Source organism: Elephas maximus, chromosome 17 (genome assembly GCF_024166365.1).
Source record: "Elephas maximus indicus isolate mEleMax1 chromosome 17, mEleMax1 primary haplotype, whole genome shotgun sequence".
In the NCBI taxonomy this organism is placed as follows: Eukaryota; Metazoa; Chordata; class Mammalia; order Proboscidea; family Elephantidae; genus Elephas; species Elephas maximus.
In genome coordinates, this window is record NC_064835.1 from 60863025 (window position 1) to 60875496 (window position 12472).

At 43.6% G+C, this 12472-nt stretch overlaps 1 protein-coding gene across 1 annotated transcript; it reads right to left on the reverse strand.

The window, feature by feature from the left end:
- Window positions 1-3565: 3565 nt before the first annotated feature.
- POLE4 (DNA polymerase epsilon 4, accessory subunit) lies at window positions 3566-10183 on the reverse strand. The gene is made up of 4 exons (XM_049856449.1): window positions 9860-10183; window positions 9211-9295; window positions 8285-8326; window positions 3566-3895 (listed from the first exon to the last, which is right to left on the reverse strand). Exons 1-4 carry the CDS (start codon window positions 10166-10168, stop codon window positions 3882-3884), a joined length of 450 nt encoding a protein of 149 aa, XP_049712406.1. The 5' UTR covers window positions 10169-10183; the 3' UTR covers window positions 3566-3881.
- Between the last annotated feature and the right edge of the window lie 2289 nt (window positions 10184-12472).

Here is a 12472-nt window from a genome sequence, read left to right on the forward strand (position 1 = left end):
ATAGCAAAAAGCTGGAAGCAACCAAGGTGTCCATCAACGGATGAATGGTTAAATAAATTGTGGTACATTCACACAATGGAATACTACACATCGATAAAGAACAGTGACGAATCTGTGAAACATTTCATAACATGGAGGAACCTGGAGGGCATTATGCTGAGCGAAATTAGTCAGAGGCCAAAGGACAAATATTGTATAAGACCACTATTATGAGATCTTGAGAAATAGTATAAACTGAGAAGAACATATACTTTTGTGGTTACGAGGCGGCGGGGAGGGAGGGTGGGAGAGGGTTTTTTACTGCTTTTTTTTTTTTAGTTACTAGATAAGAACTACTTTAGGTGAAGGGAAGCACAACACTCAATACACGGAAGGTCAGCTCAAATGGACTGGACTAAAAGCAAAGAAGTTGCCGGGATAAACTGTATGCTTCAAAGGTCAGCGGAGCAAGGGCGGGGGTTTGGGGACTATGGCTTAAGGGGACTTCTAAGTCAGTTGGCAAAATAATACTATTATGAAAACATTCTGCTTCCCACTTTGAAATGTGGCATCTGGGGTCTTAAATGCTAACAAGCGACCATCTAAGATGCATCAATTGGTCTCAACCCACCTGGATCAAAGGAGAATGAAGAACACCAAGGTCACACGACAACTATGAGCCCAAGAGACAGAAAGGGCCACATGAACCAGAGACTTACATCATCCTGAGACCAGAAGAACTAGATGGTGTCCGGCCACAACTAATGACTGCCCTGACAGGGAGCACAACAGAGAACCCCTGAGGGAGCAGGAGATCAGTGAGATGCAGACCCCAAATTCTCATAAAAAAAAGACCAGACTTAATGGTCTGACTGAGACTAGAGGAATCCCAGCGGTCATGGTCCCCAAACCTTCTGTTGGCCCAGGACAGGAACCACTCCCGAAGACAACTCATCAGACATGGAAGGGACTGGACAATGGGTTGGAGAGAGATGTTGATGAAGAGTGAGCTACTTGTATCAGGTAGACACTTGAGACTGTGTTGGCATCTCCTATCCGGAGGGGAGATGGGAGGGTAGAGAGGGTTAGAGACTGGCAAAATTGTTACGAAAGGAGAGACCGGAAGGGCTGACTCATTAGGGGGAGAGTAAGTGGGAGTATGTATATAAGCTTATACGTGACAGACTGACTTGATTTGTAAACGTTCACTTAAAGCTCAATAAAAATTATTAAAAAAAAAAAAAAAACCTGTAGGTGAATGTTTACAACAGCTTTATTCACAATTACCAAAAATTGGCAACAATTCAAAAGTCTTTCAACTAGGGGATGGAGAAACAAATTGTAGTACATACATTCCATATAATGAACTACTACTCAGCAATAAAAATGAGCAAACTACACAACAACATGGGTGAAACTCAAATGCATTATGCCAAGTTAAAGAACCCATACTGTATGATTTCATCCATATGACATTGTAGAGAAGGCAAAACTATAGGGACAAAAGATAAACCAGTGGTTGCCAGGGCCTGGTGGGAGGGCAGGACAAGGAGACAGGAAAAGGGAATGTTTTGTGGTGATAAAACTGTTCTATATTTTGATTGTGATGGTGATTATATGCATTTATCAAAACTCACAGAGCTATACCACTAAAAAGAACGAATTTTGCTAAAAAAAAAAGCATTTTTTTTCTTTATGAAAGAAAAATGTATCATATGGAAGAAATTATAGAAACTATCTAGTAAAACCCACTCAATTGGTAAGAGAAAACTGAGAAAGAGTAACTCAAAGTCATCTGAGGTGAGAGTGGTGGGATAAGAACCGAAGTCTCCTCATCCCTACCTCAGATCTTTTCCGCTACAGCAATATTTGTCAATTTTTTTTTTTTTTAACCTTAACTTTTGAGTAAAAAATACATTGTATTGCTGCCATACCCAACCACCACATACCCAACTGTAAGCAGCTCATTCATTACCCCATAACTCTGCAAGTCAGAAGTCTGGCACAGTGTGGCTGGATTCTTTGCTCAGGTTCTCACAAAACTGAAGTGAAGATGTCAGCTGGCCTGAGCTCTTATCTGGAGGCAATAAAGAAGAATCCACTCCCAAGCTGGTTCAAATTTTGGCAAAATTCAGTTCTCTGCAGTTGTAGGGCTGAAGTCCCCATTTCCTTGCTGGCTATAGGCTGCGGGTCATTCATTCTCAGCTTCTAAAGGTCGACCATACTCCTTGGCTTGTGGCCCCCTCTATCTTCAAAGTCAGCAACAGCAGATTGAGTTTTCATGCTTATCTCTGACATTTTCTGACCTCCTCTTCTACCCTCAGCCAGGCCGGGAGAAAGCTGTATTTTTAAGGACTCATGCTCTGATAATCCAGGATAATCTATTTTAAAGTCAACAATTTGTAATCGTAATTACATCTACAACACCCCTTTTGCCATATATTGCCACATATTCATAAACATGACACCAAAGGGGGAAATGTCACAGAGGTCAACATGCTGTCTACAACACACATTTTACACAAGGAACTAGTACATAAAAAATGAAACAAAAACTAAACAAATACTCTTAATGAATTCAAAGATCTGATGTTTTTATTACATTATTTAAAAAAAAAAAAAAGGCTGGTGGCAACCCACTAATTGATTTCATGATCTTATGATCCCACTAATGGGCAATAATTCATAATTTTATCTTGAAAAAAAAGGCAACACTCCCTTTTAAATTCCCATTCGCCATGATAATAGGAGAGCCATGGGAGGGCTTCAGGCATCTGTGTAACCCCTAAAATCACATACAAAATGTTATGGTTCTAACCAATCACAAAGGAAACAATAGACGAAGCCAGGTTGGGGACTTTCTACAGGATACCTGACCAGTACTCCTCAAGGCTGTCAAGGTCATGAAAAACAAAGAAGGCTGAGAAACTGTCACAGACCACAGAAGACGGGGAGACACGACAATTAAATGCGATGTACTCTGGATTGGATCTTGGAACAGAAAACTAACATTAATGGAAAAATCAGTGAAATCCAAATAATGTCAGGAGTTTAAATAGTAACAAAGAAATACGAATGTCAGCTTCGCAGCTTTGACAAATGTACCATGGTAATGTAGGACGTTTGCAATGGGAGAACTGGGTGAGAGGTATACAGAAACTCTTCGTACTATCTTTACAGCTTTCTGTAAATCTGAGGAGATCCATGAGCTTTGTATCTCCAGAGTGGCCCAGGATCCAAAAATACTTATGAGCCACTGTCCTAGGCTTCCAGCTGTTTTCCTGAACCACTATGGTCTAAGTGCCCTGCCTCCTTCCTATGTTACCCACACCCTCCCTCAAAATACAAAATCTAAATTGGCTCTAAATCTAGGGTCACATTTATCTGAAACTTCTGTAAGACCTGAAGTGGAGAGCCATAAATTCTGGAGCCACGCTCTGGTGACTTGCTGGAAAAATGAAGACCAAAATAAACAAAAGGACTGTTTGGAATGGCTGGCAGAAAGATCAGGAAGGTCTAAGACTGGGCATGGTGGCTCTCCAGTCATGGGGGCAAGAACAAAGTCAAGATTATAAAACACACTAGATTGAACTTGATCAGAAACCTTTATTTTGGTCCTCATCATTCATTAAGCAACCTACGCAAAACATGTTCTTCATCTCTGCCCCAAACAGCAGCAGCTGCAACTAGCCCTGAGTGGAAGACAGACCCAAGTAGCAGAAGAGCTTGTGCAGAAAAATTAGCAGGTGAGATCTCTAAGTATCCCAGCTTAGGTGAAGGCAGAACAGAAAGAGTATATATGTGCAATATTCTAAGGACAGTGGTCTCCAAAGCTGAGGCCTTCGGGGAGCAGCTGGCTGAAGGACGCAGGTAAAGGCTCACAAAACTGCACAGCTCTGCAATCAATCCAAAGTACCTAGAAACACAAAGAGCAATGTGTAAAGCAAGGTACCTCAAGAGCTGTGTAATAAACTGAACAAAGTTAAAATGGAAGCTGCAGCAGATCTCTTAAGATGAAAATGATAGTTTTGAGGACTATCCATCCAAAAGGATGGATGGATATTCATCCTGAAAGATGGATGGAGCATTTGTAATTAGCATACTAGCCTGGGGAGGTGGAATTACAGATGCAAAAGGAGCTAAGATGTTGTGTTAGTTAATGCAAATTTGTGTGGACTACACAAGGGGTGAGGGATACAAAATAAATGAGGCAAGTTCTCCAAGCAAAGAGTTAAAATTAAAATCTTTTTTAGAAAGCTCCAGTTCAAAATGAGGGTCTGGATCCACAACTTTATACACCTTTACCTCCCAAGATTCCAATCAAAAGGAAAAACAGTTTTAAAAAGTCTAAATCTACAATAACAAGGAATGGGGATTTCAACAAAAACTGAATAGAAATCTGATTGAAGTATTTTTCAAATACAGCAGAGGAAAAATCAGTCTAAACTGAACACAGAGGGAGCTGCAGCAAAGGAGGGAACCCACCTGCCTAGGAGAACCATGGGAGGTTTCAGATGCAGACGCCAGGAATGACAGAAAGAGAAGCAAGACATGAGGCTAAAGGGGTTTAATACTTGAAGGTTTATATGCAAATGGTTGACCCCATACCCCCACCATCTCCCCTGCATGCAGCACTGCCAGGAACCAGATATATAAAATCAAGAAGGAAAAAAAATCAGAGGGCTCTCCTCCAAAGAACTAATGGGCTATCTGGAGAGAACCAGAACAGCTAGTGAAAATGCTGGCTCCCCAAAGAAAAGCCTTTCATACTCCGGCCTTTGGGGGCCCCCAGCATAACGCCAACATCCGAACCCATCCCTGTTTACCCTAACATAAAGCTGACAGGCAACCATCTCTGCTACACAGACACACAGACACACACACACAGAGAGCTTCCAAACAGCCCTCTTATTCCCTCATTCTTAATACAACGAAAATCCAAATATTACCAGGCATCTGAAGAAAGCCTTCACAGTGAAAAGAGACCAAAATTTATTTAAAAAAAAAAAAAACCTAGAATAAAACAGCTAATTCAGGGAAAAGAATAATAAAAAAACCACCACTGCCGTCGAGTCAAAGAAACACCTAGAATAGAACAGGTAATTCAGGGGAAAGAATGATAAAAAAAACCACCACTGCCGTCGAGTCAAAAGAACACCTAGAATAGAACAGGTAATTCAGGGAAAAGAATAGCACGCAAGAAAAACAAAACAAAGCAAAAACACCTTATTTCTCGAAAAAAATATATTTTGATAATGGCAAGTTCCTGCTGAAACCACCTGATAAAGCTATTTGTTTAAAAATTTGTCAGGCATTGAAAAGCCATCAAAAAAAGGCAAATCCAAAATCTAGAGAAGGCAAGAAGACAAAGTAAACCAGCCTCCAAAGCTGTTTTTGCCCTGAGGGCATCTGCCAATCTGAAAGATATAGCTGAGAAACTGTACTATGATTTTGACCAGCTGAGAAAACCAAGAGTCAAATCCCAGAGTTGGCCCAAGTAGGGAAAGTCTGATAATCCTCCTTTCTTCAAGCTAGAAAGGCTACACTGTCAGAGTAAGGCTGAACCGCTCAGAGACTGCCCCAGAGGTTCATGTCCCCCAGTGGTCCAGGAAACCTCCTGCCTTGGATTTGGACTAAGGAGATCCAACACTGATAACTTCCCTAAGGTGCCTTGCAAAAGCAAATGAAAATCTTCTTTGGAGAAAGGAGTTACTACATAGGCCTCAAATTATCCAACAAATCATTTTTTCAAGTACAATGACCAGTATACAAGTGAATCACGCAAACAAGGGGTAAACGACCATGACAATACTAGCAGAAACAAGAGACAACAAAATCCCTCCCCCACGCCCCATCCCAGCTTTCTTCAAATCCAAGGCCAACTTGGAGGCTTCGGCAGAGCTTCCAGACTAAGACAAACTACAAAGAAAAGCCTGGCAATCTACTTCTGAAAATCAGCCAATGAAAACCCCGTAGATCACAACAGAATACTGTCTGATGTAGTGCTATAGGATGATCCCCCTTGGTTGGAAGGCACTCAAAATTCACAGTGGCCCTAAAAAAGGACTTGAGCATACCAGTGATCGTGAAGACAGTGCAGGACCAGGCGATGGTTCATTCCGTTGTACCTGGGGTCACCACGAGTCAGAGCTAAGAGCAGCAACAATTAAAAATCCAAGCTAGGCACTACACCATGGTAGAGGATACTGTCCATATAAGGAGACTAATCAAATATACATTGAAAAACTAGAGAGTAATGGAGAGCAAGTGCTAGATGACGTATTAAGAACTACCCCCCATACTATGCAAGAGAAAACTCCTTGAAAGCTGGCATGGCCATGGAGTGCAAAGAGAAGGTAGATCTGAGCCAGGCTGGCCTTCAATTCGAGATGAACCACAGGCAAGGGAGCTGAGGGGTGGAAAACTGCAAATGGTCTCTCCACTTCTATCCCTGGCACCCTCTAATTTATTATCCAAAGAGCATCAGTGTTGGTCTCACCCCTTCGGGAACAAGGAAGAATGAAGAAAATGAAAGATACAAGGGAAAGATAAGTCCAAAGGACTAATGGACCACATCTATCACATCCACCAGCCTGAGTCCAGTACAATGAGATGGTACCCAGCTACCACCACTGACTGCTCTGACAGGGATCACAAGACAGGGTCCCAGACAGAGCTGGAGAAAAATGTAGAACAAAATTATAACTCAAAAAGAAAAGCCAGACTTGCTGGCCTGACAGAAACTGGAGAAACCTGAGAGTATGGCCCCCTACCACCCTTTCAGCTCAGTAATGAGGTCACTCCTGAGATTCACCCTTCAGCCAAAGACTGAACAGGCCATGGAACAAAACAAGACTAAAGGGGTGCACCAGCCCTAGGGGAGGGACTGGAAGCCAGGGAGGAACAGGCAAGCTGGTAATAGGGAACCCAGGGTTGAGAAGGCAGAGTGCTGACATGTCGTGGGGTAGTTAACCAATGTCGTAAAACACTGTGTGTACTGTTTGATGAGAAACTAGTTTGTTCTATAAACTTGCATCTAAAGTACAATAAAAAAAAAAAAAAGAACATCAGTGTTACCTCTTTAAAACACAAATTGGATCCTATCACTCATCTCGGAAAGTCAGTAATTAATACTGAACAAGTAAAGTAGGCGCCAACATTTTTGACTGGAAAACTGGCAGAAAGTTTCTTGCCTTAGGTAGGCAACTGAAAAAACAAAAATTATTTTTAAGAAAAATGAGTAGGCAGAAAGAGAGGCTGACGGCCAATCTACAAATTAGGCTCAAAGCTGGCCGTGGGAATAATTAAAAAATCAAGTAACTAAAAGACATTGAAAAGAATATATCAAAAGAATAAGGGGCCTAGGTTGATATGGACATGCAGAACAAAGCACTAAAAAGAGTGAGATGAATAAATCAAGAAAAGATTTCTGAAGGTAATGAGGCTTGAAAGAGGTAATGATAACACTGGCGGACTCAAGGTGAGAACGAGCTGAGGACAAAGGGCTTTCACAGAGCCATTCAATCAGAATATGTGAAGAGTAAGCTGATCCAATTTAGGAGTTAAGCGGCAGAAACAGATCTGAGGGAAAGTAGGTAAAATGAGGTATTTCTAATGTTTGCTATTTCAGTGACAACAAGATTTACTTGGTATATACGCATTAATCCAAAATTCCTAAGAACAGATACAGGCAAGACAGAGGCGTAACTAAGGTATGGCAGACAGGAAGTGCGTCCTGGGCTCTGCTTGACGAGGGGCGCTAATGAGCAGTTTCTATTGGCCACAGCCATTTCCATCACCAGCTGTGAGAAATCATTCGGCAATTTAAAACTAATTGCCATAGGCACTATTTTCCGTAGATAGGCCTCTGCAAGTAAAAAATCTCAATGCTGTAAAATAATCACTTTACAGATTATCGAAAAAGAAAAGGGAACAACGGGTGACTTTAAATGTTGGCAATCACTCCTGATCTCTACAACATTAGGATGAGGAAGAAGGTTTATATCTGGGGATAGAAACCAAGATAGGAATCAGACTTCTGAATCATCTAACTCCACCAGGGTCTTCATACTCCCTCCAATTTCTTTATGGCTAGCAATTTTCAGGTCAAAGTTCTAATTTCACAAGGGGACAGACTGAATCTCATGTGATTCAGCAAGTTTGTTTTTCCTATCTAACAAGAAATACAATTATCCCTACACAAACAAGGAAGAACCAAGCACCCATTCTATAAGGCCTCAACTCAGATTATTAGCATGGAAGACACAGGTGGAAGTGACTGATTACCCACTGAGAGTGAACTCACCTTCCAGAAATGCAAATTCATCCACAGCTTCTATCGCATTATCTGAAACACAAAGTAAAGGACACTTGACTAACTCCGGTCATTTGGTCATCAGCCCCAAAACACCACAACACACATAGTGAAGGGCATGAGGCTTTATGCAAATGAGGGCATTTATAAAATTTACCCCTTGTTGTCTCGAGCCTGCATTTGAGATCCATTTCTACCCCACCAATTCTTACACATCGGCTGTCTCTCCACAAGAGTTAGGAAAAGCCAGGCCACATACTGTTTAGTTAGGGAAAAAAATGGAACACCTCCCTACAATCCTGCTTTAAACCTAAGCTGACTTATCCTTTTTACTCTGAAAGTCATTAAACCAAAAAAAAAAATCTCTGCCGTCAAGTCGATTCCAACTCCTAGGGACCCTATAGGACACAGTAGAACTGCCCCATATGGTTCCCAAGAAGTACCTGGTGGATTCGAACTGCCAACCTTCTGGTTAGCAACCATAGCTCTTAACCACTATGGCACCAGGGTCTCCCTGAAAGTTATTAAGAGTTTGGCAATATAGCAAGGTGAGTGAGAAACAGTATGTGGAAGCTTACACATGTTTAGAGATTACAAACTAGATATAGGGGCCAGAAATCAAACCCAGATTCTAGAGGAAAAAGAAATGTCAAGCCTGATACAATATAGGTGTGAAGGGGTCTACTCTGCTTTGGCAACCCCTAGCCTCCTTTCATACTCTGCCCACAACACTCTGCAGCAACCCAAAGAAGAGACTCTAAAGTTAGGGCTTTCTGGAACTGTGACAGGCCAATATGAAAATATCACAGTGAGAGACCCTGTGGCACCCCTCATATCAGTGATGCCTTCTCAAGTGGGAAGGAAAGCACAGACCAGCCCTCCTTTGTCGGCCTCAAGATCCCACAAAGACACTCTACCCAAATCTCTCCTCTGCAGGGTTTTCCTCTTTCCTTGTTGAGCACAGCAATAGGCATCTTTTGCAATGGTCTCCACAAACAGTTCCTGTGGAGCAAACAAGAAGAGTTTTATCAGTGGGTTCCAGCACAGTTCTTTGTGAGCCACGCTGTTGGGGGACAGGGTGTTCTCAGGGAAGCTGAAGGAAGGCTGTCCTGAATTTCATGAAGGTCTATTCCCCTCCCTTCTATCCCAGTAGGCCTGAATGAAAAGTCCCCTGCCTCTAACTTGTAAATTCACCTCACTCATTCACTTGAGACGCCTACAAGTTCTGTGTTGGCCACCGAACATGAAAATTAAAATCATTGCCCAGGCCCTCATGAAGAGACAGATGTGCGAACAATGAACAAACTAGTATAACTACTGTAGGGATGTGACCCTTTTCCTCCATCTTTCCCTTCTGACACACCTCAGAATCAGGCCCCTCTCCCAGCTCTCGGTCCCCAAGCAAACCCCGCCCAGACCCTCCCTTTCTCCTCCTCCTCTCAAGCCGTCACTAAGCCCCGCCCCTATCGCTCCGCCCCTCGGAAGGCCCCCGAGGCCCCGCCCCTTGCAGCGCTCGCTCTCCCTCCCGCCCCCGCCATTGGGGTGGGCCTCGCGCCAACGCCGCACCGCGGCTCGTGCCAGGATGAAAATGGCTTCCTGTCCCGCGAGCGTCACGTCGGGGTCCGCCTTGACCAGGGCCTTCACTCGTGCCAGAGGCAGCCTTGAAAGACGAGCCCCGGACGCATTGGTCGGGGCTTGGGGCTGCGGGGTCGCTGCCTCACCACCAGACCCCTCCTCCTCGTGGGGTGTCCCGCTACCAGCCGCCGCCGCCATCCCGGCCCCGAGCGTCCTGCGCGCGGCCGATGACTGAGCGCGCGCATGCGGCGCCGGGCCTTTTCCCGCGCGGGCTTTAAGCCACGCCCCCTGTGGGCTCATGCCCCCGCCCCAGGCGCTCTTGGGAAGCTCGGCCTGCAGGAACCCGGCGCAGGGCGTTACGCGGGCGGGAGTAGGGCGCCGGGCGCCGTCCGGCTTTGTCACCACTGCCTCGCTTGCCGTTCCCCAGTGGCCCTCCGGCGCTGTCTGGCTTTTTTGAGCCCAAGCACCGCCACGTAGCCGGTGACAGTGGTGACTGGGCTGGGCTAGTGCTGGGGGAGCACCAAGGTCTGGAGAAACCTAAACCCGGCCAGCGAGAGGGCGAGTCTCGGTCGATGACGGGTGTCCCCGAGGCTGAGGGGCCAAGTGCCAGAGCGAAGCCCGGACGTTCCCGGGAGGGCCCAGCACCCAGGCAAGAGGGTACCCAGGAGGCCGCGAAGCCTGAACCAGCGTTAGGAGAACAAGTTTTATATACTCTTGAAAGAGGTGTGGGACTTTGGTAAGCAGAGATGGAGGAAGTTCAGTCCAGGCAGAGGAAGCCACAAAGAAAGGCAGGGAGTTTGGAAAGCATGAAGATACTGCGATCACAGGGTGTCCACGTTTGTTCCAATCACCGGTTCCATCAGAGCATTGGTTCTCACACTTTGGTCTCAAGTGTTAAGCTCTTTATACTCTTAAAAATTATTGGGGACCCCAAAGAACTTTAATGTAGGTTATGTCTATCAATAGTTATTATATTAGAAATTAAAACAAAGTTTTAAAATACTCATTTACTGTAATAATCCCATTAACATAAATAATATTTTTATATAACAACTTCAAAAATACTAAATTTGGGGGGAAGGGTGGCATTGTTAATATTTTTATATAACAACTTCAAAAATACTAAATTTGGGGGTAAGGGTGGCATTGTTTTACCTTTTTTTTCAAATCTTTTTAATGTCTGAGTTAATTAGAAGACGTTAGTTTCTGTTAGCTGCTAATGTATGATAACATTATCACTTGCCACATAAAAAAAGGTCTGGAAAATTCCACTATATCTTCTTGAGAAAATGAGAATGAAAAAGGCAGATAACCTCTTAGTACTATTAAGAAAATAGTTTTGACTTCCCCTTCTCAGAAAAGCAGTTCCAGGACCCCCCCACCCCCACCCCAGGGTCCTCACACACCTTGAATTGGCAAAGAGAAACAGTATTTGCAATATCAGGTTTAATCTAAATCCATTCTCTTAAAGTAATTGCTCACATTTTTTAGTACATGCTATGTGCATGATTCAGAGTGGTTTACATTTGTGTAAACCGTTATTTATGTAATTTTCATAATACCCTCTCGAGGTACGTAATAATTTAACCTCATTTTATTGTTGAGGAAATTGAGGCACAGAGTGGTTAATAGTTCACGCACAGCAGAATATGGTGAAGCTAAGATGAAGTTGAATTAGATGACATCTGAAATCGCTCTCTATTCCAAAATTATGTGGTATACTCTGCCTGTGGCTGGACTAAAATAGGGACGCCACTACAGCATGGCCCAGAATTTAAAGTTGCAGAAGGGAAGTCACTGAAATTTCCACAGGAGCCTCCTTTAGGGTCTTAATCCTGAGTCTGTCATCGGATTACGTTTGTAGACTCTGCTATGCATAGAAAGCTCCAGGCAAAACCATAAAAAAAAAAAAAAATTAAAAACCATGGCTGGATTTTTGTGCCCCACTGCGTAGAACACTTCACAGAGCAACATCCCAACCAGCTCAGAGTAGTGAAATACTAATACTAAAAAAAAAGAAAAAATCGTTGCCGTGGGGATGATTCTGACTAGTGATGACCCTATAGGACAGAGTAGAGCTGCCCCATAGGATTTCCAAAGTTGTAATCTTATGGAAGCAGACTTCCACATCTTTCTCCCACGGAGCCACCGGTGAATTCAAACCGTCAACCTTTCGGTTAGCAGTTGAGCACTTAACCACTGCACTGCAAGGGCTCCTCCAAAGTATATAATAGAAGCCTAGATTCTGAGTTAACACAACGAAGAGTTGACCCGTGAGCGGCCAGGATTAGTTAAGATTTCTGAAGGGGGAATGTCAAATTAGGTTTTGGAAGCTTCTGTCTTGAACCCCTCTTTCTTCCCAATTTTCTCAGTCATTCATATTTTTTCTGCCTCTCTTTCCTCCATTTTTCTTCTCCCGGTACCTCTTTTTTTCCTCATCACTTGAATGTTTTACTACTTGGCCCAGCCCCACATCCCTTTCCCTGACTTTACTGCAACTAATGATACAGGCTGCTGAGCCATGTCTTGAACAGTACCTGAGCCATTTTTTTTCTTCTTTCTTCTTTCTCTCCCCCAGCCCATCCCTGCCTCCAAGTAAGATCC